Source organism: Mastomys coucha, unplaced genomic scaffold, assembly GCF_008632895.1.
Source record: "Mastomys coucha isolate ucsf_1 unplaced genomic scaffold, UCSF_Mcou_1 pScaffold21, whole genome shotgun sequence".
NCBI lineage: Eukaryota > Metazoa > Chordata > Mammalia > Rodentia > Muridae > Mastomys > Mastomys coucha.
In genome coordinates, this window is record NW_022196904.1 from 136,123,253 (window position 1) to 136,150,399 (window position 27,147).

At 48.4% G+C, this 27,147-nt stretch overlaps 2 protein-coding genes across 4 annotated transcripts in view; one reads left to right on the forward strand and one right to left on the reverse strand.

Annotated features, from left to right (window-relative positions):
- The window catches only part of Sptbn2 (spectrin beta, non-erythrocytic 2), a 42,390-nt gene extending 18,385 nt beyond the window's left edge, over positions 1–24,005 (forward strand). For 2 of the 3 annotated variants that reach the window (XM_031389202.1, XM_031389200.1), the window contains 28 exons: positions 1,754–1,871; positions 2,434–2,592; positions 2,909–3,211; positions 4,249–4,402; positions 4,623–5,493; positions 7,816–7,953; positions 8,314–9,070; positions 10,112–10,314; positions 10,641–10,731; positions 10,903–11,049; positions 13,525–13,788; positions 15,317–15,541; positions 15,770–15,859; positions 16,367–16,627; positions 16,708–16,838; positions 17,041–17,245; positions 17,831–18,205; positions 19,016–19,260; positions 19,363–19,501; positions 19,870–19,954; positions 20,211–20,407; positions 20,711–20,850; positions 20,965–21,040; positions 21,114–21,164; positions 21,346–21,566; positions 22,051–22,224; positions 22,752–22,794; positions 23,134–24,005. In XM_031389202.1, coding sequence (XP_031245062.1) covers positions 1,754–1,871; positions 2,434–2,592; positions 2,909–3,211; positions 4,249–4,402; positions 4,623–5,493; positions 7,816–7,953; positions 8,314–9,070; positions 10,112–10,314; positions 10,641–10,731; positions 10,903–11,049; positions 13,525–13,788; positions 15,317–15,541; positions 15,770–15,859; positions 16,367–16,627; positions 16,708–16,838; positions 17,041–17,245; positions 17,831–18,205; positions 19,016–19,260; positions 19,363–19,501; positions 19,870–19,954; positions 20,211–20,407; positions 20,711–20,850; positions 20,965–21,040; positions 21,114–21,164; positions 21,346–21,566; positions 22,051–22,224; positions 22,752–22,794; positions 23,134–23,361 — 6,091 coding nt within the window. In that variant the 3' untranslated portion in view covers positions 23,362–24,005. The remainder of the gene's footprint in view (positions 1–1,753; positions 1,872–2,433; positions 2,593–2,908; positions 3,212–4,248; positions 4,403–4,622; positions 5,494–7,815; positions 7,954–8,313; positions 9,071–10,111; positions 10,315–10,640; positions 10,732–10,902; positions 11,050–13,524; positions 13,789–15,316; positions 15,542–15,769; positions 15,860–16,366; positions 16,628–16,707; positions 16,839–17,040; positions 17,246–17,830; positions 18,206–19,015; positions 19,261–19,362; positions 19,502–19,869; positions 19,955–20,210; positions 20,408–20,710; positions 20,851–20,964; positions 21,041–21,113; positions 21,165–21,345; positions 21,567–22,050; positions 22,225–22,751; positions 22,795–23,133) is intronic. The other variant, XM_031389201.1, reaches the window with a different exon arrangement.
- The window catches only part of LOC116103346 (RNA-binding protein 4), a 71,448-nt gene continuing 66,500 nt past the window's right edge, over positions 22,200–27,147 (reverse strand). The window contains exon 3 of the mRNA XM_031389214.1: positions 22,200–22,366. Within this exon, the coding sequence (XP_031245074.1) occupies positions 22,215–22,366 (152 nt within the window). The 3' untranslated portion in view covers positions 22,200–22,214. The remainder of the gene's footprint in view (positions 22,367–27,147) is intronic.

Genomic DNA, 27,147 nt, shown 5'->3' on the forward strand with positions numbered 1-27,147 from the left:
GAAAAAGATAGATAGATGGGTGGGTGGGTGGGTAGGTGGGTGGATGGATGGATGGATGGATGGATGGATAGATAGATAGATAGGCAGGCAGGCAGCTGGCTAGGGCCATGCAATAGTGTAGTCTCAGTGTAGGAATAGACAGGACCGGACCTGGCAGGCAGGTCAGCAGCTAGCAGTACGGTGTGGCTGATAGCATGGGCATCACAAAGATAATTATTTGTTTCTTTATGTGTAAGATGGCTGTTAGCAATGCTACATAGCACAGACAAGGGTGTGTGTGAATATGAGTGTGTGTGTGTGTGTGTGTGTGTGTGTCCTTTGCCTGGAAAATACTCTTCTGGGTATTCAGCAAAGATGAAATCTTAAGGACACTCTCTAATATGACCTTTGTAAGATAGTAATAATAAGTCATGTTCATGAAACAAGCAACTGAAGATAGTAATCCCTCAAAGGAGATGAAAAGATTGCCATAGTTGAAGAAGTAGCTACACAAGTTTTTCATAAGCCACAGCAAACAGAGTTATAAGCATCCAAGTTTAAAATGCTTGAGTTCAAATCCTGGCTCTGCCACCCTGCAGTTGTGAGCATTGGAGAGATTGTATAGCATGCTTGTGTTTAGTTTTCTCATCTGGAAAACAGGAGAGAATGTAGACGGTGATGGAAGTTACCACGCACGTGCGAAGTGCTAGAAGTGGTGAGAGCCAAGGCCCTGGTCACAGCTACTCAGGTGGCCACTGAGCTCTGGTTACTGTAGCTCCCTGTTTTAGGAAGCAGAAACTAGCGCTGGCATGGTAGCAATAGTCACTATTTCTGTAGAATTTTTAGTTACTTTAAAAAGATGTTCCTGCTGAGGCTGGAGTTGCAAGCTTATAATCCAAGCTATGCAGGAAGCTCGGACAGGATGATCACAAGCGCAAGTTCAAAGCCAGCCTGGGTAACTTAGTGAGACCTTTGATGAAGCAGAAAGTTTTCTTTCTTTTTTTAAAGATTTATTTATTTATTTTATGTATATGAGTACACACTGTAGCTGTACAGATGGTTGTGAGCCTTCATCTGTTTGTTGGGAATTGACTTTAGGACCTCTGGTCACATCAGTGGCACCAGAAGAGGTTGTTGGGTGGTTGTGAGCCACCATGTGGTTGCTGGGATTTGAACTCACGACCTTTAGAAGAGCAGTTGGCACTCTTACCTGCTGAGCCATCTCACCAGTCCAAAAGTTTTTTTTTTAAAGAGGTACAGATGTAGATCAGTGGTGGAGCATTTGCTTAACATGCATGAGGCCCCGAGCTATAGTAAGTAAATAAATAAATAGAAAGATAAATAAATAAATAAATAAAATGTTGTTAAGATAAACATAGTGATGCTAACCTGTTACCCCAGGTCTCCAAAGGCTGAGGCAGAAGGATTATGAGTTCAAGGCTAGCCTGGGCTACATAGCAAGACCTCTACCTCCAAAAGAAAGAAAAGCAAAGTGAGGGTGGCACACAATTTGAATGCCAGCCCTCAGAGGGAAGCAGATCTTTGAGAGCAGGGCCAGCCTGGTCTACATAGTGAGTTCCAAGAAAAAACAAAAAAGAAAACCAAAGTGTGTGCTTTTGTCTTACCTGCTTGTGTTTCTTGCTTTCACATAAAAAGCATGTGTGGCTTTCATGAGAAGAAAAGCAGCGTGGATACTGTGTTATAGAGTTACAGAGTTGCGGGTTCGGGTCCCTTGTGGTCTTTGCCTCAGATCTTGACTTGGCTTCTGCTTCAGGTTCACAGAGAAAGGGAACTTGGAGGTGTTGCTCTTCACCATCCAGAGCAAGCTGCGGGCCAACAACCAGAAGGTCTACACGCCACGTGAAGGCCGGCTCATCTCAGACATCAACAAGGTCCATGGCCTCCCTTAATTTAACGTCTACAGATGGCCATCCTTGGCATCTGTACTTTTCAAGCCTCTTGTGACCCAGGGCCTTCTTGACCTCCACCAAGCCCTGCTACCCACCGCCCACACACCCAGACATGACTCTGGTGTTTTCTCATGATTGTGGTCTCTTTCCCCCTCACTATCCATACAGAGACAAGAAATAAATCAGACCGCAAGGCTTTTGTTCAACATGTCCCATTCCACTGTCAACATTTCTGTTTTTCACAAACAGAAATATAAGACTAATACAAGGAAACTAAGGTTTGCCCACAGAGTCCGACCTCTGTAGACATTTTCCATAGATGACCTCATATCTTGTCCAGAAGCAAACAGTTATTATGTGGCTTCACAGTGTGCCTGGAACCTCTCCCTTTTCAGGCACAGGTGCCTCACAGAGACCATTCCATGGATCCGCTAGACCCAGCTTCTATGGTGCTGACCTGGGTCTAGGGGATCTATGCTTCCATGGCACAGCCTTCTGAGCTCTACCCTGGTTCCATTGTACTAATCCAATTTCTACCTCGCAGGCCTGGGAGCGGCTAGAGAAAGCTGAACATGAGCGAGAGCTGGCCCTGCGCACAGAGCTGATCCGCCAGGAGAAGCTGGAACAACTGGCTGCTCGCTTCGACCGCAAGGCTGCTATGCGGGAGACCTGGCTCAGTGAGAACCAGCGCCTTGTGTCCCAGGTAGGACTCCTGTTTCAGACACATCCAGGTTGGTGGGGAGAAATGGGAGACAGAGAGTCCCAGGGAAGGGTTCCTGCAGAGTGGTAAGTGGATGAAACACAGTATCTGTCAGGCAGGAAACTCAGGATCTGGGGGCCTAAGGCTTGCCCAGAAGAAAAGACAGCAAGGCAAGATGAGGAGAGTCAGAAGGGACAGACAGCCGCTATCTAAAGTTGGCATCTGGCAGACAGTGTGGAATAGACACTGGGGAATAGACAGAGCAAGCAGAGGTCCTATCCCTTCGCTCTCAACCCTCCCCTCCCCACCTCTGTCACAGGACAACTTTGGGCTGGAGCTGGCAGCGGTGGAAGCTGCAGTGCGGAAGCATGAAGCGATTGAGACAGACATTGTGGCCTACAGTGGCCGGGTGCAGGCGGTGGACGCCGTAGCTGCAGAACTGGCTGCTGAGCACTACCATGACATTAAGCGCATTGCGGCACGGCAGAACAACGTGGCCCGGCTCTGGGACTTCTTACGGGAGATGGTGGCTGCCCGCCGTGAGCGACTTCTTCTCAACCTGGAGCTGCAGAAAGTGTTTCAGGACCTGCTCTACCTCATGGACTGGATGGCAGAGATGAAGGTAGGGGCTTGTGGCAGGAGTCCTGGCGTGTGGCTCTCTACCTCACTCACTCACCCACTCAGCCCATCTCTTCATAGAGTGTACCAATGCAGAGCCAGTCCCTCCTAGTTCTCATGAGCACAGGGGACAGACTGTCTGTATGGGACTCCCAGCCTAAGGGGGAAAGAGGCTGATAAAAACAACCATAGACACCATAGCAGGTGCTTGCTTCTAAGGCCTGCAGGCACTGCAGCAGGTGGTTGGGCGAGGCCTTTCAGAGAGAAGGCCTTTTGAACTGAGGCAAGGAGCCAACCCAGAGAGCTCTGCGGAGAGCAGGCTCTGGTCTGAAGGAATAACGAGGTTAAAGCCCTGGGTTGTGCAAGTGGGGCACGTGGGGATTGCAAAGGTAGACCAGTAGCTATAAAGGGGAGGGATGGCTGACTCCATCTGAATCCCACAGGCTTGGTCAAGGAGTTTGGATTTTACTCAGAGCATTTGAAGTGTTTAAAAGGGTTTCAAAGAAAGGAAGAGGTGTTATTCCACCTCCTGTTTTAAAAAGGACCCTTGGGCTACTGTGTGCAGAAGGTCTGTGGGCAGCAGGAGTGGGAGCAGAGAAACAGACTGCCGTCTTCTAGGGGAGAGGTGGGCTCGGGGGTGGGTCTGGGAGAAAACACTGAAGGGTGCTGGAATGGAATAGGGACAGTAGTGGGTATCTATGATTCTGGAGCAGAGCTGAGTCACAATAAAGATTCCAGAGCAGGCTTTAATAGGAAAACTTCCATGGGAGGGCAATCGAGGATAAAGAATCAAGTGTGAAAACAGAACTGGGGATGCGTGTGTGCTCGTGTGTGCACTAGTGTGTATGTGTTGTGTGTGTGTTGTGTGTGTGTTGTGTGTGTGTTGTGTGTGTGTGTGGGTGCACGCGCACGCTCACAAGAATGATCTGAGTGTAACATGGAACTCTCCAGAGAGGGAAGGACGATGCAGTGAGGTTGGCATACTGGTAGGGTGCTGGGCAGTTCCCAGATGGGCACTGGTATGCCATGTGCGTCTGGCAGGGCCGACTGCAGTCCCAGGACCTGGGCAAGCACCTGGCTGGAGTGGAGGACCTCCTGCAGCTACACGAACTGGTGGAGGCGGACATTGCAGTTCAGGCTGAGAGGGTGCGAGCAGTCAGCGCCTCTGCCCTGCGCTTCTGCGACCCAGGGAAAGGTGAAAACTGAGGGGAGGGAGGTTGCTGGATCTGGAAGGACTAGGAAACAGGGAACATAGGCTTGTCATTTGGGAAACGTTGGGGGAGGGGAGGATCACTGATGGGTAGATAATGGTGATAGCTAGATCCTGAAGGGAGACCTACCCTGAGGAGCTGGGGTGATTCATGACAAGGGTGGTTGGGTAACCCAACCCTGGACCTCTGGCTTTTCTTTCTTAGAGTATAGACCGTGTGACCCACAGCTGGTGTCAGAGAGGGTAGCCACTCTGGAGCAGAGCTACGAGGACCTGTGTGAATTGGCAGCAACTAGAAGGGCCCGACTGGAAGAGTCACGTCGTCTCTGGAGGTTCCTCTGGGAAGTGGGTGAGACCGAGGCCTGGGTTCGGGAACAGCAGCACCTCCTGGCCTCAGCTGATACAGGCCGGGACCTGACTGGAGTCCTCCGCCTGCTCAACAAGCACACAGCCCTACGGGGTGAGATGAGTGGCCGTCTGGGGCCCCTGAAGCTCACCCTGGAACAAGGTCAGCAGTTAGTTGCTGAGGGCCACCCTGGAGCCAACCAAGCCTCAACCCGTGCAGCTGAGCTCCAGGCCCAGTGGGAGCGACTAGAAGCCCTGGCCGAGGAGCGAGCCCAGCGGCTAGCACAGGCTGCCAGCCTCTACCAGTTCCAGGCAGATGCGAATGACATGGAGGCCTGGTTGGTGGATGCACTACGCCTCGTATCTAGCCCCGAGGTAGGGCACGATGAGTTCTCCACACAGGCCCTGGCCAGGCAGCACAGGGCCCTTGAGGAAGAGATCCGAGCCCACCGGCCTACACTGGATGCCTTGAGGGAGCAGGCTGCAGCCCTGCCACCTGCACTAAGCCACACACCTGAGGTACAGGGCAGGGTGCCCTCTCTGGAGCAGCACTATGAGGAGCTGCAGGCCCGAGCCGGTGAGCGTGCACGAGCCCTGGAGGCAGCCCTGGCACTCTATACCATGCTCAGTGAGGCTGGGGCCTGTGGGCTCTGGGTAGAGGAGAAGGAGCAATGGCTCAACGGGCTGGCCCTACCTGAGCGCCTGGAGGACCTGGAGGTGGTCCAGCAGAGGTAAGATCCATTGTTTTCTCTGAGGTGCATCACACCTGAGCTGGGGGCCTGGTACAGGGAGGGATGCAAGTGCCACACTATCAACTGCCTGCCACATTTCTCTGAGCCTTAACTGCTTTGAGCCATAAGTATTATCTCTTTATAAGGTCCAGTTGTTGTTCCTCTATTAGTTGGGGGGGGTAGTGTGTGTGTGTGTGTGTGTGTGTGTGTGTGTGTGTGTGTGTGTATTTTTTAAGAGGTATTGTATGTGTGTGAGTGTTTTGCTTATATGTATGTTTGTGCACTACCTGTGCCTGGTGCCTGCAGAAGTCAGAAGAGGGCATTAGAGCTTCTGAAACTGGAGTTACAGATGGTTTCATGAGTCACACCATTGGTCCTGGGAACCAAAGCTATGTCCTCTACAAGAGCAACCCACCAGTGCTCTTAACCAGTGGGTCATCTCTCTCGCTCTTGCTTTTAGAATATTGAGACAGGGTCTTGCTCTATAGCCTAGGCTTGGTGAATGTATAACAATTTCTTGTCTAAGCTTCCTGAGTATTATGATTACAGATATGTGCCACCATGCCCAACTATTTAAAGTTTTAATGAAAATGTTAAGCGTACTCAAGAGTAGAGAACATGTCACAACAAATCTGTATGTCCACCCCCAGACTCCATTATTATCAATATGTTGCTGTTTTTGATTCCCCTTTTAAAAAAACCAAGTCTCTAATACAATTCCTCAAGATGGCCCCTTTAAGGAAGATGAGGAAGTATCCTTGTATAGACTAATAATACATTTTAGTTATATGTGGACTTAAAATAGCTATTTGGAAGCTGGATATGGAGTATGCCTATGTTGCCAGCATCCAAGAGGCCATGGCAGCCTCTATAAGTCTTAGACCATTCTGAGCTGTATAGCGAGTTCAAGGCAGCCGTGGATATATAGTGAGACCCTGACTTAAAAGAACAAACTGGGCTGGGGGGTAGCCCAGCAGTTAAGAGCATGTACTTCTTTTCCTGAGTTTGATTCCCAACACCCACATCAGGTCTTGAAATCAGTTCTAGGGGATCTGACACCATCTCATCCTTTTCCTGCTGGCGTACACACACGCACCCCTACCCCCACCCCCACACAGTGACAGACTGCCCCCTACACATACATAAAAGTAAAAACAGTGCTATCCAAAGAACAGTAACCCTTGCAGTCACTTAGAAAGGGCATCTTTCTTCTTTTCTTTGAGAAAGGTTCTCACTGTGTAGCCCTAGCTGTCCTGAAACTTGCAATGTAAGTTGCTCTTGAATTTGCAGAGATTCACCTTTCCACTGTTGAGACTAAAGGCATGTGCTAACATGTCTGGCTGAACATTTGTATTGAATTTCAATACCATTATCACATAAAACAAAATCAGTAACCCCTAGATATCACCTGTCAATCTATAATCAAATTTCCTGGCAGTTTTTGAAATATAAGGTTTTTCTGGTTTTGTAGTTTTTTGGTTTTGTTTTTGTTTTTTTTCCAAGACAGGGTTTCTGTGTATAGCTCTGGCTGTCCTGGAATTCACTCTGTGACCAGGCTGGCCTCGAACTCAGAAATCCGCCTGCCTCTGCCTCCCAAGTGCTGGGATTAAAAGGCCTGCATCACCTCTGCCAGGCTTTGTTTTGTAGTTTTTAAGATCTATTACAATGTGGGCTTGATGAACTATTAACTCTTGGGCTTAATCCAGCCTGCTGCCTGAGGTGGTGTTTTGTCTTGTCTTGTTTTGTTTTATAAATAAAGTTTTATTGGAGCAGAGCCACCTCCCTCATTTATGGATCATTGTGGCTGTGCTCATCCCACCTAGCAGAGTTGAGGACTTGTGGATCAGATTGTGACTCATACAGCCAAGTATTGACTCACCTGGCCCTTTACAGAAATGCCAGGTGTCCCCCCTCCCAAAGAAATTGTATTTCACATCTTCATGCTTAGACATTTGGTTTTTGTTATTGTCGTCATCTTTTTGCTCATAGCAGCAGGATGGGGTGCGGGTTGCTAGTTAGGTAAGAGCTCCAAAAGGAACAATGAGGTTCTGGTGAAGGTGGGGACCCACCTGTGCCACAGTTGAAGTTGACTGTGTAGGTATTCATGACTTGGGGCCTTTACTCGATTTTAGCAGCCCTACGGTGGATAGTTTTACTCCTCATTTTGAGGGAGTTGGGGACTGACTCACAGCCACTGTGGACCTTATAGGCCAAGAGGCTCAGCAGTGCTAGAGTGGAAGCTTCGTGTTTAAGGGACAGTGTTTCTGTGGGCATCAAAAGGACGTGTCACATCATCCAGGGCCTACTCTTCTCTTGCTTCAGGTTTGAGACCTTGGAACCTGAAATGAACACCCTGGCTGCACGGGTTACTGCTGTCAATGACATAGCTGAGCAGTTGCTGAAGGCCAGTCCACCAGGCAAGGACCGCATCATTGGCACCCAGGAGCAGCTCAACCAAAGGTGGGCTTGAGGTGGGAGGCAGCCCCAGGGACGTGATTTTTTTTTTTTTAAGGTATTTACTTACTAGGCAGTGCAGATGGCACTTAGAGGAAGAATGTGACAGAGCCTAGAAGGGGACTGAAGATGAGGAAAGAAACCTGACTGGAGAAAAGAAGTTATAAAGGAATAAAAGAGACTAGGGCAGTCGGCAGAGCCTGGGAACTATCAGAAAAAGGAAGTGAAAAGCAGGGCTGAGTAACCACTTGTGAAAGTAGAAGCAGGGGCTGTATGCAAACAGAACAGTAGGGAAAGGTCTCCAAGTACCTGGCCAGGGCAAGGGAGCTGAGCCCTTCCACATGGAGACCTTTTCCCTACTTACAGGTGGCAGCAGTTTCGGTCCCTGGCAGATGGCAAAAAGGCAGCTCTGACATCCGCCCTGAGCATCCAGAATTACCACCTAGAGTGTACAGAGACCCAGGCCTGGATGAGAGAAAAGACCAAGGTGATTGAGTCGACCCAGGGCCTGGGCAATGATCTAGCTGGTGTGCTGGCCTTGCAGCGGAAGTTGGCGGGTACTGAGAGAGATCTGGAAGCCATCTCTGCCCGGGTGGGTGAGCTGACCCAAGAGGCAAATGCCTTGGCTGCTGGGCACCCAATCCAAGCCCCTGCCATCAACACCCGGCTTGGAGAGGTACAAGCTGGATGGGAGGATCTTCGGGCAACCATGAGGCGGAGAGAAGAGTCCCTGGGTGAGGCTCGGCGGCTGCAGGATTTTCTGCGCAGCTTGGATGACTTCCAGGCCTGGCTAGGCCGCACACAGACTGCTGTAGCCTCTGAAGAAGGGCCAGCCACCCTTCCTGAGGCAGAAGCCCTCTTAGCCCAGCATGCAGCTCTTCGGGGAGAGGTGGAGAGAGCCCAGAGCGAGTACAGCCGCCTCAGGACCTTGGGCGAGGAGGTGACCAGAGACCAGGCCGATCCCCAATGCCTCTTCCTCAGACAGAGGCTGGAAGCCCTTGGAACCGGCTGGGAGGAGCTGGGTCGCATGTGGGAGAGCAGGCAAGGCCGCCTGGCCCAGGCCCATGGTTTCCAGGGGTTTTTGAGAGATGCTCGCCAGGCTGAGGGCGTTCTCAGCAGCCAGGTAAGAGCCCAGAAAACAGCTCCAACTAAAGAGAAGAGGAAAATGGGGATCAGGCGAAGGACAAAACAAAAGTGGCAGAAGGGGTAGGCATTACCAGTGAGTAGAGTAGCTGAGCAAGCAGGATAGGCAGGGAGAATGTATTAGAAATACGTTGGGGGGGGGGGGTCCTAACCTTGGACTTCTCCAGTGGTGCTTTATGCTCTTGATAGAGTAAAGAAAGTATCTGAGTTTCTAGCTTTGTGTGAAGTTTGGTTGTCCACAGGTTAGTTGTTTTTGTTTTTGTTTTTGTTTTTAACTTTTATTGCATTATGATGAGAAAACATACATAATTTCAATTTATCTGAATTTGTTAGCATTTAAAAACATATTTTAAGTAAATAGGATTAAATCACATTCTTGTTTCCCTTTTGTACCCCAACTCCTCCCAGAGACCCCCTCTTCAATACCTACAATATCTTTTTTTGTCATATTCCTTAAAATTTATAAAATATTATAACAATAAAAATGAGTATTATAAAAGTTGTTTGATATAAAACAACAATCAATTTAACGGTGTTACATAAATGCTTGTCTACAGCGATATTGAAAATACATACGTTTTTTCTCAATAAATAGAAATACATTCTAATAACAGATTTTATATGTTATTAAAATAAAGTGATTCTCAATCTTCCTAATACTACAACCTTTTAATACAGTTTTTCATGTTGTGGTGTCCCCTCAAACCATAAAATTATTTAGTTGCTACTTCATAACTATAATTTTGCTAGTGTTATGAGTTGTAAATATCTGATATGCAAGATATCTGAAATGTGACCCACAAAGGAGTTGTGATCGGCTGTTGAAAACTGCTGTGTTATTAGGATAAAATAATTCTTATAAAATCTAAATGTAAATACAAACTGACTTTAGAAGAAATGAAAAGCCTGGCTAGTCCTATAAATATTAAATAAATTAATAGTTATAAATAAGGGGGTGCTCTCAGAGGGGTAGGATCTACATGCTATGAGAAGTGAGCTTGCTGTACTCTCTTCCACCCAGGAATATGTTTTATCTCACACGGAGATGCCAGGGACACTCCAAGCAGCAGATGCAGCCATTAAAAAGCTGGAAGACTTCATGAGCACCATGGACGCCAATGGAGAGCGCATCCGTGGACTCCTGGAGGCTGGACGTCAGCTGGTGTCCAAGGGCAATATCCATGCTGAGAAGATCCAGGAGAAGGCAGACTCCATTGAGAAGAGGTGTGGTGAAGATGGTGGATCGTTGGGGGAAGCTTAGAGGAAGGTGGTTGATAGAGTTATCTGTGTACAGGTGAACTGATAGATGATGAAAGAGAGTGGAAGGCAGAAGACAAAACGGGAAGATCAGAGTAGTTGTAGAGGTTGGGCCAGGATCCACAAGAGTCTTGCCACATCAAGGCAAATTGGAGCCTACTAGGATGGCAGGCCTGGAAATCAGATTCCTTGGGTGTCTTTTGGGACTCTTGAGAGATAGTATTCACATAGGAGGAAGGCTGGACCTTCTAGGGACGTTAAGGGTATGGTTTCATCCTGGGCTGTCATTACAGGCACAAAAAGAATCAGGAGGCGGTGCAACAGCTTTTAGGACGCCTTCGGGACAACCGAGAACAGCAGCACTTCTTGCAAGACTGTCAGGAGGTGAGGCTCAGTTCCCTGGTACCCCTGTGGCATTTCCTTGCTATTCATCTCTCACACACACAGAAGCCTTTCATGGCTTCTTCTGGAGTCTTCTGCATCTCCTGGATCGTCTACCCCATCACCCCTTCCCTTTAAAAGATCTCCTTCATTCTTGCTCTATGCTTGTACCAGCTGAAACTCTGGATTGACGAGAAGATGTTGACAGCTCAGGATGTGTCCTATGACGAGGCTCGCAACCTGCACACCAAGTGGCAAAAACACCAGGCATTTATGGCTGAGCTGGCAGCCAACAAGGACTGGCTGGACAAAGTGGACAAGGTAAGTAGTATGGCCAGAGCCACACAGAGCCTTTGGTGGTGCTTCTGGGCAGATCCTGGACAAAGTCTAGGCCGAGGGAGCCTAACTCCAGGACGTGTTCTTTCCACAGAGGTTCACATTGCCAAATGGGAAGTTATGGCCTGAGGATGAAGTTCTGTCACTTCAAGAAAATATAGTAGACTAGACAGCCTGTTGTGGCTTGGGTTCAATGTCATAACTGTTTCTGGATCTGCAACCCATAACCTTCCACAGCTGGGGTCTGCAAACATATGTAAATGGCTGATAGGAAATGCTTCCGCCTCTGTAGGCCATATACCTTGTGTTCCAGCTCCTCCTCTCTGTGCTCTCTTTTGTGCTGTCATAGAGACCAATGAACATGGTTGTCCTCCAATACAACTTTATTTGTAAAAACAGGCAGGGGAGCCAGGTTTTGTCCATCTGCCATGGTTTGACAACCCTTGTCTTTTAATCTTGTCATTCCTAGGACTTTAGCTCTCACACAGCTCTGTCTCAATTGCTAGGACAAGTAAATATTATATTCCTGGAGATGGTGATGTGAGCTAGCGTGTTGCTAGGTGATTCATGCCATGTCAGAAGACGTTTTCCCTCCCTCAAGAGCATAGTGCCTAGAGGAGGGCAGTTTGCAGTGTTTGCATCTGCTCGGGAGATACATACGTAGTAGCCCCATATGCAAATCACTAAGAGGAAAGGAGTTGATGCTACCACTGGATCAGATGAAAAGGAAAGGCATTGTAGCCAGGATGTGAGATCTACACAGACAGCTAAGTTATATCCAGAGCAGAGGGCTAGTCTGGTGGCAGAGACCTGTAATACTAGATACTGGGGAAGTTAATGTGGGAGGATCCTAAATTCAGTGCTGTCCTGAACAATTTAGTGAGACTCTGTCTCAAAAATGATAGTTAAAAAGGGGTTGTAGCTTCGCCTGGCATATATAAGGTTCTTTGTTCAATGCCCAGGATTGCAAAAATAAGTGAAAAGATCCAGAGTAGAATACACTGGGTGCCAAAAGGTCAAGTTCACAAAGCCTGGACACTAAGCAGAGATGAAGGAATGCATTGGGGCCATCTGTGGAAGGTAAAGGGAATGTGAGCAAGCAGAAGTAGTAGGTTCTAGGTAAAAAGTGATGATAAGCTGAAAATCAGAAGTGTAAGGAGAAGTGCAAGGAGGAAGTCAGTCTGCTGGGCACACAGAAGGCTCCTGGATGACAGAGTATGGCAAAGCTCCTGGAAGCAAGGATAGGGGAAGTATCCTGGGCAAGATCAGGAAAAGCATGAATCACTATGCAGGGAGCATGCTAAAGGCTTTGAAGCCACACAAGACAAACCAGCCTTTGATCCTCTTCATCCAACAGTCATATAATGGGCCTGAAAGTGTCTGAGTTCATGATCTCCAACTTCAGGAGAGGTGATTCCACAAAACACCAGGGAGGGGAGTGGGAAGATGAGACAGAAGAGAGAGTAGTCCAGACAGGATTTGTTAGGGTAGGGATGTAGTTCAGTAGTAGGACATGTGCTTGGCTTGCATGAGGCCCAAGTTTGATCCCCAGTACCACGGAGAGGGAAAGGAGATAAGAAGAGTGTCATCGTGCCAGGCTTTGCAGCAGGCTGTTGGAGCACAGAGCTACTGGGGCGCTCTGAGAGACTACAGAACCTGAAGCAGTATTACCCCGCCCAGAACACAAAGTTGCTGAGTATTCATCCATCATTCCTGCATGCCATTGGTTGAGGGTACTTCTGACTCACCACTCATACTTTCCATACTCCCATAGGAACAAGTCTTCAAGCCGAGAGGCTAAAGATGGGAAGACCATGTGAGATTTGCTTTAGTGCAAGTGAGAAGACATGAGTTAAGAAGCATAAAATGACAGCAGATAATTGAAGTCTGTGTGCAACATAATACTAGAAGATTCCAAATGGCTTTAAAATTTTTTATTTAGACAGGATCTTGCTATGTAGACCAGGCTGGCATTAAACCCATAGCTCCTGTCTCAGCTTCCCAAGTGGGAAATTTAGGCATGAATTTCCCTGGGCCACCAGGCCCAGCTTGCAATGGCTTCCTAAGGGAGGATTGAGTTGGATTGATCTTGAAAAGGGAGTGGAGTAGCCAGGTGGTGGTGGCGTATGCCTTTAATCCCAGCACTTGGGAGGCAGAGGCAGGCGGATTTCTGAGTTCAAGGCCAGCCTGGTCTACAGAGTGAGTTCCAGGACAACAAGGGCTACACTGAGAAAGAACCAAAAAAAAAAAAAAAAAAAAAAAAAAAAAAAAGGAAGTGCAGTATGGAAGGCTTTCAAAACCTCTGGGGAGAGTCTGTTAATGAGCCTGCCTCACACAGGACATTAGAACTACCTGGAACATTTGAGCTCTCTACTGCCCAGATCCCTGGCCTGTGATCAGCCTGCAACATTCAGTGGATTCTGGCTTTGACACTTACACCTCTTTTGTCTCGTCACCTAGGAAGGGCGGGAGCTGACTCTTGAAAAGCCAGAACTCAAAGTCCTAGTGTCAGAGAAGCTGGAGGACCTGCACAGGCGCTGGGATGAACTGGAGACCACTACCCAAGCCAAGGCCCGCAGTCTCTTTGATGCCAACCGGGCGGAGCTGTTTGCCCAAAGCTGTTCTGCCCTGGAGAGCTGGCTGGAGAGCCTGCAGGCCCAGCTGCACTCAGATGACTATGGCAAAGACCTCACCAGTGTCAACATTCTGCTCAAGAAACAACAGGTATGCAAGGGGCCTCTGGGGAGATGAACAGCCAGACAGTGGAAGGGAGTGCCTAGCTTTAAAATTCAGGAGGCCTGGTAGATGACATCTTGTAGCATTTCTGACAGTGATAGTAATTAAAGACCCCATCACAGTCTATAGGGCTGTGTGCCAGTCTGGGAAGTCAGGACACAGGCCACATTAATAACAGGGACAGGAAAACTTTAGTTTAAAAAAAAGATATTCCTTAGTAAAAGGTGTTATTACTAAAAGTGTTATCTCAGTCTGTCTTCTGTTGCTACAATAAAATGCTAGAGACTGGGTGACGAGACCCAAGAGGCAGCCTCACTTTACAGCCTGTTCTTGTAACTAATCCAGTCCCATTGGAACTACATAAATCCCTTTAATGGTCTACTTATCTTGAAAAGGCCTCTCTACTGTCTGTCAACACTTTACTTTGAGGGCCAGATTTCATATGTTTTGGAGGAAACAAATTACAACTTAAGCCAGAGCAAGTCTAAAAAGAATTTTACAGTTGGTGTCAGGAAACCTTTTCTCTGTAAAGAGACAGTAGGGTCAGCCGCAGCTCCGTGTGTGAAAATGCTTAGGGCCAGCCACAGCTCTATGTGTGAAAATGCTTAGCACCAAGCCTGACTATTTGAGGTCAGTCCCTGGAACCTGCATGGTAGAAGGAGAGCAACCCATGTACACCCACAAATTAATAAAATATATATAAAAAATTCAACAGAGCTAAATGATAAACACTTTGCATTTTGTAGGTTATATGATCTGTCATAGCAGTTCAACCTTGTCTTTATTATAAATATAAATAAATAAATGCCGTGCACAATACGAGGAATGGAGTTGTGCGCCAGTGTATTTAATTTAGTAAATAGGCTGTATCTGCTGGTTCCCTGACCCTAAGAATCCTGGAATGGCAGGATTCCTTTCCCTGGAGGGGAATGAGCTACTAGATCCCTTGTACTCTGATGTTAAAGCCCAAGCAAAAAGCAAAGCATGCCTGCTCCAGTTTTTTGTGCTTTTCCTCTAGTGCCCTCTTCTGACAAGGCTGGCATTGATTGTACCAGGTTGGAAAAAAAAATGCCTTTTTTTGTTTGTTTGTTTTTTGGTTTTTTTGTTTGTTTGTTTTTTGGGTTTTTTTTTTGTTTGTTTGTTTTTTGTTTTTCAAGACAGGGTTTCTCTGTGTAGCCCTGGGCTGTCCTGGAACTCACTCTGTAGACCAGGCTGGCCATGAACTCAGAAAGAAATAATTCTTATAGGGTCTAGTTCAGCATCTCAAAGTAAGGCTAAAGTGGATTTGTGACTGAGAGACAATGAGTTCATAATATGTAGTTGTCACATAGTCCTGGCAGTTTATAAAAAAAGTGTGTGTGTGTGTGTGTGTGTGTGTGTGTGTGTGTGAAGTTTGTGACTGATAAGAGGCTGTTCTTCCTGTTGGGTTGGTTTGATTCAGGCTTATGTCTTATGAGTTGAAGTAGAAATGTGCATTGATCTCTCTTATCTCCTTATCTCTTATCTCTGTTTGCAGATGCTGGAACGAGAGATGGCTGTGAGAGAGAAGGAGGTAGAGGCGATCCAGGCCCAGGCCCAGGCCCTAGCCCAGGAAGACCAGAGTGCAGGGGAGGTAGAAAGGACCTCAAGAGCTGTGGAGGAGAAGTTCAGGGCCTTGTGTCAACCCATGAAGGAACGCTGCCGGCGCCTGCAAGCCTCCCGAGAGCAGCACCAGTTCCACCGGGATGTGGAGGATGAGATAGTGAGTCACGGTCATGCAACGGCAAGCTGCTCCCAGCTGGGTGGCTCTCTGGCCTACTTCCTGGGCACTGGGGAAGTGCCGCAGGAAGTGGCCCATCCCCTCTAAGGATATTCATGGATGTTCTGCAAGGCCCCCTACCATAGAATGAGATGGCAATTTTTTACATACACAGTTGTAGCCATGGGTAGCTCCTCTCTGCAACTCCATTAACCTTTGCTTTCTCTCCAGTTGTGGGTGACTGAGCGGCTTCCCATGGCCAGCTCTCTGGAACATGGCAAGGACTTGCCCAGCGTCCAGCTTCTCATGAAGAAAAACCAGGTGAGGCAGAGGGCAAGGGTGAAAACAAAGTTCCCAAGAGCATCTTCACACTCAGACCTTTGTTTTTTCCTTGTTTTGTGGTGATGGAAGATGTAGAATGAGCACTGTTGTTTTTAGATAAGGCCTTACTATGTATCTTTGGCTGGCCTTGAACTCAGAGAGATCCACTTTTATCTGCTGGGATTAATGGTGTATATGTGCCACCATATCCAGCTCCTTTGTTTTCCCCTATGACAGGGTGTCTGTGGCATTATCTTGTTGCTTGTAGCCCTAGACTTGTTGATTTACCTTCCCCTAGTTCAGGAGAGTGGCCTCTGTTGGTAGGAAAGCATGAGGATTGAAGGGGTATCACATTGTATCCCCAAGTCTTGACAAAGAGTCTTTGAGAGGATTCAGGAAAGAGAAGAATGTGGGGGGGGGGTCCTCAAGGAGGAGCAGGTCCAAGGGCTCAAGGAGGTGCAGCTCTTTTTGCAAGCTTTTTGGTGTATTTTCTGTTGCTCTGGACAGACCCTGCAGAAGGAGATCCAGGGCCATGAGCCCCGGATTGCAGACCTCAAAGAGAGGCAGCGCACTCTAGGAACAGCAGCAGCAGGTCCAGAGCTGGCTGAGCTCCAGGAAATGTGGAAACGCCTGAGCCATGAGCTGGAGCTTCGGGGTAAGCGACTGGAGGAAGCCCTTCGAGCCCAGCAATTCTATCGTGATGCTGCAGAGGCCGAGGCTTGGATGGGTGAGCAGGAGTTACACATGATGGGCCAGGAAAAGGCCAAGGTGAGAGTCAGAGCAATGGCTGGTCTGTGTGGTTCTGCCCCTGGCCCCTGCTACCCGGTATTCAATTTTCCCTCTCCTAGGATGAGCTGAGTGCCCAGGCAGAAGTGAAGAAGCATCAGGTATTGGAACAAGCCCTTGCTGACTATGCCCAGACCATCAAACAGCTAGCAGCCAGCAGTCAAGATATGATTGACCATGAACATCCAGAGAGGTGAGTGTGTGAGTATCAAGGAGCCTAGACCCTGGAGGAGAGGAGGGCTGGTTCTGGGAAAGTATAGGGATTGTGGCATCTTTTGAACTATGTCCATATACAGTAGAAAGTTGGGAGAAGCAGGGACTTGGCAAGCGGTTAGCAGACAGAGCAGTTACGTGACAAAGCTCCACTGAACAAGCCATTCTTTCTACCTCTGCAGCACAAGGTTAACAATACGCCAAGCCCAGGTGGACAAACTGTACGCCAGCCTAAAGGAGCTGGCAGGAGAGCGGCGCGAGCGCCTGCAGGAGCACTTGCGGCTGTGCCAGCTCCGCAGAGAGCTGGATGACCTGGAACAGTGGATACAGGAGCGTGAAGTTGTGGCAGCCTCCCATGAACTGGGCCAGGACTATGAGCATGTGACTGTGAGTGCCATGCAGATCAGTACCAGGAGGGATCAGGGCCCACAGGGAGACCAAAGTGTTGGTCCCAGTGAGTGACAAGGGTGGGGACAAAGAGCCAGAGTTAGGTGGGTTTTGAGTTTTCCAACTTGAGCAGTTGTGCAGAAAGAGGGGCATGGGGATGCTCATGAGTGAGAATAAAAATGAAGTTGCTACTCTTTCCCAATAGACTTCAACAAAACGGGAGAGTTTTAGATTCTCTGCTGTGGTTGGAGGTTTGGGTCCTTTGGTGCAGAAAGGTGCTAGCCCATGGTTAGGATGTCCTTGTTAAGGGCTATAGGTTTGAAGACTCTCTAGGTACCTTTTGTAGGATGTCAGGTGCCATATAAGCCTGTAGTATTATGTCACCCTAGCCATCTTAGTTAACATTTGCACCCCGGTGAAATTCCCCAGTGATGCATTTCTCAGGTTTTGTCCTTACTGTTAAGCAACTCACCAGTGTACCTGCTTACTGACTGGTGGGTTCTCAAAGAGAAGTGACTGCTCCTTGAGGCAGGGACCTCACACAGGTGGTCTTATCTCTGTCTCTACGAATGCTTCCTCCATCAGATGCTTCGGGACAAATTCCGAGAGTTCTCCAGGGACACCAGCACCATTGGCCAGGAGCGAGTAGACAGTGCCAATGCTCTGGCCAACGGGCTCATTGCTGGGGGCCATGCTGCACGGGCCACTGTGGCCGAGTGGAAGGATGGTCTCAATGAGGCCTGGGCTGACCTGCTGGAGCTGCTGGACACAAGAGGTCAGGTGCTGGCTGCTGCTTACGAGCTGCAGCGCTTCCTGCATGGGGCCCGCCAAGCCCTGGCACGGGTACAGCACAAGCAGCAGCAGCTTCCAGATGGGACTGGCCGCGACCTAAATGCTGCAGAGGCCCTGCAGCGCCGGCACTGTGCCTACGAGCACGACATCCAAGCCCTCAGCACTCAGGTCTGACCCCATATGGACTAGTCGGGAAGGAAAGACTAAGAGGATACTATTTGGTGGGAAATTGGAGGGGGGTCTTGTGTGCTAGGGAAGGTCTCTGAGAACCTGGGGGGAAGGTGGCACCCTTGAAGGGGCATTTGGAGATGAAGTTAAAATCACTCCAGAAACTTACCTCCAGCTGATGGCTATCAGCTATCACATTCAGGATGTCTTTTATAGCGTGTGTGCACACACATGCATCAGAGCACGTGTAACACTGTATATGGAGGTCAGGGGACAGCGTTTAAGAGGTAATTCTATAAGAGGTGCACTTTAGGTTCTGGTGATCAGGTTGAGTGAGTGCTTTTTACATACTCAGGCATCTCCCTGGCTAAGTTCACCCTTTTAATGCGGACCCACAACTTTTTCAAATGGTTCCAATGGCTGCAAGATCCTTTGTTATGCCAAAACTCTACCTGATTTGATGCCATTCAGGCCAGAATTATCAATTCACTCTTTCAATCCCATATGACCAGTCAGCCCCAACCCTGACTACTCTGTAGGCTACACATCTCGTTCTAGTGATGTTCAATGTCCCTTATACCCTGGGTAGCTCAACTTGATTTTAGAATCCTATCCCCAGGGCTAGGCCTGGGCCCCAGATGAGGTTCGGCAGGACTAATAGTGGTAGGTAGGGCTCTGAACCTTGGTTCCTCCTACCACAACTTTGGCTGGTGAAACAGAAGGAAGTAGAAAGCCATGTGGGAATGAGACAGACTTCAGCTCAGATGTCCCCCAGCTCTGCCTGACTTAGACCTGGGCTCCCACCTTCAGGTCCAGCAGGTTCAAGATGATGGCCAGAGGCTACAAAAGGCCTATGCTGGAGACAAGGCCGAGGAAATTGGCCGTCACATGCAGGCAGTGGCTGAGGCCTGGGCCCAGCTCCAGGGAAGTTCTGCTGCCCGCCGTCAGCTGTTACTGGATACCACGGACAAATTCCGATTCTTCAAGGCTGTCCGGGAGTTGATGCTGTGGATGGATGGGATTAACCTGCAGATGGATGCGCAGGAGCGGCCCCGGTGAGACCCATAGTGCCTGGTGCCCTTCACAGGTTGTGCGATGCTACTGGTGGCTGTGGTGGGGCTGGGACGTCCTGTAATACCACCTTTGTCTCGGCCTAGGGATGTGTCCTCCGCAGATTTAGTCATCAAAAACCAACAAGGCATCAAAGCAGAGATAGAGGCCAGAGCAGACAGGTTCTCCTCCTGCATTGACATGGGGCAGGAGCTGCTAGCCCGCAGCCACTATGCTGCTGAGGAGGTAGGTGAGACCTGCAGAGAATCTGGCGAGTTACACAAAACAGGACCCATTCCTGTAATTTCTCTTTCTGCTCATTTTGTTTGTGTATTTTGTTTGCTTGTTTAAGACAGGGACTCACTGTGTAGCTCAGGCTGGTCACAGTTCTCTTGCTCTATCCTGCCAAGTGCTGAGCTGTCATTCTCTCTTATCAAGAATTCTTTCACTCCTCTCAATGCTGTCCATAGAATTCCAAAATCTCACTTCTCCTCCCAGGACTATTTTCTTCCCCTCTTGACATTAAAAATCATTGCTGTATTTTGGTGGCTTCCAAGGGACCTTGGGAGAGCCCCATTAGGTCCTAAGTCATGCCTCCTTTCCCTGCTCCCCAGATCTCAGAGAAGCTGTCTCAGCTACAGTCCCGGCGCCAGGAGACAGCTGACAAGTGGCAGGAGAAGATGGACTGGCTACAGCTTGGTGAGCCACTGTGGGAATGCCAACAGGAGGGAGGGGCATAGTCAAGGAACGCCTGGGCATTGCCTATATGTGGTAGCCAGAGTGCATGATCCCAGGAACCCTGGATGTAGAATCCCAGGGTCCTACACTTGGTATGTCCTGACAGTGCTCTGGAACAATGTTGGTCTCTGTCCCTGTATTTGAGGTTGCCCTGCTACCATGCCATTGTGCACTCTAACCTTCCGTCTTTGTATGACCTCTACCCCAATTGTGGCAGTTTTGGAGGTGCTTGTGTTTGGGAGAGATGCAGGGATGGCAGAGGCCTGGCTATGCAGTCAGGAGCCATTGGTGCGGAGTGCAGAACTGGGTTGCACTGTGGATGAAGTAGAGAGCCTCATCAAGCGGCACGAAGCCTTCCAGAAGTCAGCAGTGGCCTGGGAAGAGCGTTTCAGTGCGCTGGAGAAGCTCACTGCGGTGAGAACTGTGGGACCTCCGAGGTGCCCAACCCCACTGCTGCCCCAGACCTGTTCTTGTTCCTGTTGAGAAGGCATTTCTTCCCTTCCCACTGCACTGCCTCTCTGCATGGCAGCTTAGAGTGCTCTTCTGTTCCATGACCACAGATGTCAGTTAGCCTGGGTGCCACTGACATCCCTCTGCTTCCTGCTCTAACTCTTTTAGAGTCTCTTGTCCATCTTTCCTGCTTTATGGGGCTAGAGGTGAGACATTGCCGCTTTCTACCTCACCATGATGCTTGCTGACCTCGGCATTTCTGAACAGCTGGAAGAGCGGGAGAATGAGCGGAAAAGGAAGAGAGAGGAGGAGGAGCGGAGGAAACAGCCCCCTTCAGAGCCCATGGCTAGTCAGCCCGAAGGGAGTCTGGTAGATGGCCAGAGAGTTCCTGACACTGCCTGGGATGGGTAAGAGCTAGACACCTGGGTCAGGATGCTGAAGCTAAGCCAAGCAAGCCACCAGTTAATTATTGTGTGTCACTATATATATTATATTATATTATATTATATTATATATTCTAGGACCCAGTCAAAATTGCCACCATCCACACAAGCACCCAGTGTTAATGGGGTCTGTACGGACACCGAGTCCTCACAGGTAATTTCATATCCCTGAACATCTCTTTCAACCGGGCCAGCCCCCAAATCCTCACAGCTTCTTATCTTTGCAGCCCCTATTGGAACAGCAAAGACTTGAACAGAGCAATGTCCCAGAAGGACCTGTGAGTCTCTAGAGGGGTGGGTGTGGGTGCCTGGGACAAAAGAAGTGGGTAGGGATCCTGGGTATGAAGCTCAACAGAAGCTTGGGCTGGGAGACGGAGCTCTTGGTCATAGAACCTTCAAACTCCAAGGAAGGATACCACCCATGTCATCTTTTAGCAATGACATTGTTTTCCCCCACAGGGATCTGGCACAGGAGACGAGTCCAGCGGGCCCCGGGGAGAAAGGCAGACCCTTCCCCGGGGCCCTGCTCCTTCTCCAATGCCCCAGAGCAGATCATCTGAATCAGCTCATGTTGCCACCCTGCCCACCCGAGGTCCCGAGCTCTCTGCTCAGGAGCAGATGGAAGGGGTGCTGTGCCGCAAACAAGAGATGGAAGCCTTCAACAAGAAAGCTGCCAACAGGTACTGGCCCTGGCTGTGCACAGCCTGTAACAGGTACCGGCCCTGGCTGTGCACAGCCTGTAACAGGTACCGGCCCTGGCTGTGCACAGCCTGTGGCCTCTTGGGTTTCTACTCAAGAAAGTTTCCTGGGAACTTCCTAGACAGAGAGGGGACCGCTTTATAGGAGTTTGTCCTTTGAAAAAGTGACTCCACCCGGGCGGTGGTGGCACTCGCCTTTAATCCCAGTACGTGGCAGGCAGAAGCAGGTGGATTTCTGAGTTCAAGGCCAGCCTGGTCTACAGAGTGAGTTCCAGGACAGCCAGGGATACACGGAGAAACCCTGTCTCGAAAAACCAAAAAAAAAAAAAAGAGAGAAAGTGACTCCAAGGATGGCCACAGGGACCCAAAGGCAGGAGTGGGACTGTAAGTTCCATGGTGCCCATGTTACAGGTCCCAAAAAGGTTTGCCTCCAGGTTTCTGACCCTGACATATCTTCTTCCCCCAGGTCCTGGCAGAATGTGTACTGTGTACTTCGGCGTGGGAGCCTCGGCTTTTACAAGGATGCCAGGGCAGCTAGTGCAGGAGTGCCATACCATGGAGAAGTGCCTGTCAGTCTGGCCAGGGCCCAGGGCAGTGTGGCCTTTGAGTATCGGAAACGCAAACATGTCTTCAAGCTGGGGTAGGAACATGGGCTGCTCTCAGGTTGGGATGGAAAGAGTCAGAAATAAGCAAGGTGGATGGATCATAAGCAAGGTCCACAGAGAAGGAAGTTCCTTGGAGAGAGCACATGAACGGAGCTGCCGTGCGGTGCTTGGGTATATCTGTAGGTGGAAGACAGTGGAGATTCAGATCCTGAATCATAGTAAGAATAAAGGAACTAAAACAAAGACTGAGACATTATCTTGCATGGAAATGTGAGGCCAGGATGCTGGCTCACTCTAGCTTCCAGGGACCTGCCCACTGCCAGCAAGCCTGCATAGCCTCCGCTGGAAATGAGCTTACCAAGGCCCTCTGTGGTCTATTAGAAAGAATTTGCTTTTATACTTCTGCAGAATTCTGAAACTATGAAGAATATACAAAATATAATCTGGCCTTGACAGCTGTGTCCTCCAAGTCAATCCAATCCTGGAAGAATTCTGAGCTCACAGCACCACTGACATGCCAAATTCAGGTTCTTAGCTCTCCCTGTGCCTTCTCTCCCAACAGCCTACAGGACGGGAAAGAATACCTGTTCCAGGCCAAGGATGAGGTGAGTCTTCCCCTGCCCCGCTGTGTTCTCTCTCTCTGCCAGCAATGGGTTTTATGAGACAGGGTCCCACTCTGTAGACTTGGTTCCTACTCCAGAGTGGCCTTGAACTCATACCAATCCTCCTACCTCAGTCTCCTGAGTCTGGGCTCACAGGTATGTGCCACCATGACCAACTGATGCTCCCCATGGTCCCCATCCTGATGGGGACCTTTTTTCTCTTTCTAAAATGAAAACCTCACTCTCTTTTTCTCCCTCCTATCATATTTCCCCTCTGTCTGCTATAGGCTACCCCAAGTCAAAGTCCTTGTGTATGAGTTGATGTCTCCCTGTCCCCTGCAGGCAGAGATGAGCTCATGGCTGAGAGTGGTAAATGCAGCCATTGCCGCTGCATCCTCTGCCTCTGGAGAGCCAGAAGAGCCAGTGGTGCCCAGTGCCAGCCGAGGTCTGACCCGGGCCATGACCATGCCCCCAGTGTCACAGCCTGAGGGCTCCATCGTGCTTCGCAGCAAGGATGGCAGAGAAAGAGAACGAGAAAAACGATTCAGCTTCTTTAAGAAGAACAAGTAGTTGGGGCAAGACTCCCAGGCCAGCTCCCTCCCTCTGTTCAGGAAACTGCCAGGGACTGTGGACAGAGACCACCCTCTTGGCAGGACAACTACCTGCTGCTAGGGTCTGCTGCTAAGGTCAAGCCATCACCAGGAACTGTCACTGGGGACAAATGAGTGTTCCGACAACCTTCTCTTCTGCTATTTAATTCAACTGGTGGTGGGACCCGGGCTACCCCTCATACTACCCTTTCCCACCTTGTCACCTCTTCCCAAGCCTTATACCTCTATCCGCCCTGCCGCACCCCCCACACCATGGTGCAGATAGTGTCACCCTCAATGTGGGCTATGTGGGAACCATTGCCCCTGCCTCAGGGTCATTGTGCCACCACAGCTAGGGTGTGTGCCATCCACCATTCAGTTCTTAGCCTCTGGGATCAGCCAGGACCCTCAGAGCTGAAGCAGGCAGGACCTGAGGGCAGGAGCACCAGATGATGGAGGCGGAGGCGCTGAAGCCTTCCTTGCCTATCCTGCCTCACCCTCTGACTCAAGGGGCTGCTTGTTTCCAGCCACTCTAGGTGGCTCCCAAGTGTGAGTTGTTCAAGAGTAGCCACATCCTTGAGTCTACCCAAGGAGGTGATTAAACAGCTCGGCTTCTCTCACTGCCTCTTGGTGTTGTTGCTTTTCTGACCATAGCCTCTTGGGTTTTGGTCTCCTGCATGTCAGATACCCACTGTACACCCAGCTTCTGAGCCCCCAAAATCTGTGTGATCCCGAGAATCTCCCTGCCTAGTCTCCCCATGATAGTGATGTTTCACTGGGTTGACCTATGTTTAAACCAAAGACGTCCACTGTGGGTTGGGCTGATGATAATTAACAGTATTCATGTTCAAAGGAAGCAAGTCACTCTTCCTGGTGCACACTTTTCTTTTTTGTTAAATTTCTTGCAGTGCTAGGGGTGATGCCCTGGGCCTTGTACATGCTAGACAAGCACTCTGCCACAAAACTACACTCTTAGCCCCCACAGTTTTCCTCACTCTCAAGTGTCTCAACTGTTTTCAATAAGTAGTGAGGGATATTACCACAGCCTAGTCTTAACTACTGGTCCACCAACAGTGGAAAGGTGAGCACCTTTCTGTCTTTCCCATAGAATCAAGGGAGCTCACACAGAGTCAGAAGCGTGGCAGGTTCCACCTCCTCAACTCTAGAAGGTCACCCTAGAAAGCCATAAGGTATATCATGAGTATGTAAATAAACATACACAATGTATTCTAGAGATGGAGAGAAGTATTTGTTCTTAAACTTTGCACTGTTTAGAAAGAAGGTGTTAAAATTGGAAGTCTTGGGTCTATTTGACTCAGGAGAACTACTGTCTTCAACAAAATTGGTCAGGGACCCCAAGCAGAGCCACGTGGATGCAGACTAGGAACTAGTACCTCAGAGCCCCAGAACGGGCTCTGCACATCTGATCTGGCACAGCAGATTATTCACAGGATAAGTATTCTTTCTCTTAAGGATGTCCTTTCTCTTAAGTGATCCCACCTGCAACTGTACAACAGCAACAGCCCATTCTCAGGCAGAACAATCATCAGTAGCACACATTTTTTTCATAATTCAAGTACAGCTGTGAAACCTGCCCTGTTATACATGGGAGCATAATTGTGGAGAGCTCAGATTACGGGGCTTGGAGAAAAAGCAGCAATTGGAAAAGTTTAGAAGCAGATGTACTCTGTGTAAGAGGGATTCATGGAGAAAGTATTACCTTGCTATTAACTGTTAAGCTCCTGCAGAAAAGTCACTGAATGAAAAGGAAGGACAGGTGAAAGTCTACATATGTGTCAGCTAAAGCCACTTCAGAATAGGGTTCCACATAGGACGAAGAGGATAAGCATAGGCTAGGAAGCAAGGCTGAAGAAAGAAATTTTTGAATATTAGTGGAAGAGAGGAAAAGAAAGAAAGAAAGAAAGAGATAGATAGATAGATAGATAGATAGATAGATAGATAGATAGGACAGGGCTCTGAAGGCTATGAAAAATGTTAGGACAGAAACAACACCAGTATTGGCCCTGCAAACTGGTGGAAACAGGAATTGGCAGAAATGAATGGGCTTATGCTCTGCACTTTTACTGACCACCACTGACGAGGGTGAGTTTTGCTTGTTGACCCACACAGTAGCTACTGACCACATTGGACTACTGAGTAACCAACGTGTGGCAAGTGTAAACTTCAATGTGCTGAAGGTATGAAATAACAGATATTCAGGACTTCAAGGGGAATTCTAATATCTCAGTTTTTATACTGATCTCATGTTAAAATGTCAAAAATATTAAAATAGATTTCAAGTTTTTATAATTTGATGTTTTCTGGAAATTTGTATTTATTTACTCACTGTGATGCTAGGTATGGAAACTCAGAGCCTTGTGGATGTTAGATTAATGCTGTACTATTGAGTTGAACCCACAGACCATTTTCCCCGTTTATCACGAATTACTTATATGGCTCATTGTATATACCTCTATTGTGTTGCACTGTTCAAAATGGACCACAGATCTAAGCATGAAAGGTAATAGGACTGGAACAAAACAGACTATCTACATGAGCTGTGGTAGGAGAGGGTATTTTAAAGAGAACATAAAAAGAGAAAGATGTAGGAAACAATACTTAATTTGACTACATTAAAAATATTTCCCTCAAAAAACAAAGTTATTAGTATAATGACAAGATATCTGAAGCCAATTAGTAATAGCTACAATTTGCAGGAAAACTCTGCAGCTCAACACAAAGGTGAAACCTAAAATTCAGGCAGAAGGGCAGGAAATGTATAACAGCACAAATGATAAGAACAAGATACTTCCATATTCACTTGAAACAAGACAAAAATAAAACAAAGCAAGAACTTTACACCGCTTCAACTGACAAAAATTAGAGAAGTTGCCAGGCAGTGGTGGCACACGCCTTTAGTCCCAGCACTTGGGAGGCAGAGACAGACAGATTTCTGAGTTAGAGGCCAGCCTGGTCTACAGTGAGTTCCAGGGCAGCCAGGGCTACACAGAGAAACCTTGTCTCTAAAAACCAAAAAATTAAAAAAAAAAAAATTAGAAAAGTTAATGCCAAACCTTGGTAATGACAGGAAAAAACAAAACAAACAGTCCCTTCCGTGTTTCGAGTAGGAGGATATTCTAGTAGAGGTTTTTTTGTTTTTTGTTTTTTTTTTTTTTCTGGGAACTTGGTACTACTTACGCATGTAAGGGTTTGGTTTAGTTTGGTTGTTCTGGGGGGTGGGTTTTTGTTTTGTTTTGTTTGAGACAGGGTTTCTCTATGTAGCCCTAGCTGTCTTGGAACTTGCTCTGTAAACCAGGCTGGCCTCAAACCAGAGCCACCTGCCTGTATCTCCCAAGTGCTGGGATTTAGGGAATAGGACTACCATCACCCAGCTCACATATTTTTTTCAATATTAAAAAAAAAAAAAAAAAGGAAAATTGGGCGCTAGAAATGGTATCACACACACTTACCAGCACTTGGGAGGCTGAGGTAGGAGGATTCTGAGTTCAAGGCTAGTCTGTTTGGGTTACACAGCCAGTTCTTGGACAGCCTTGACTACACAGAAAGGCCATGTCTAAAACGGGGGAAGAGAAAGGGAGTGGAATTGTATAGAAAGGTGGTAACTGTTGGTGGAGCATTAGTTGTGGAGCCCGCACAAATCTGGTAAGGGGACAGATCCCAAAATACAACGGCTTCTGAAATGAGTGGGAAACATGGATTTGGTAAAGAAATGTTTCCAAGTAGCTTGGGTGGAGGAAGTCAACTC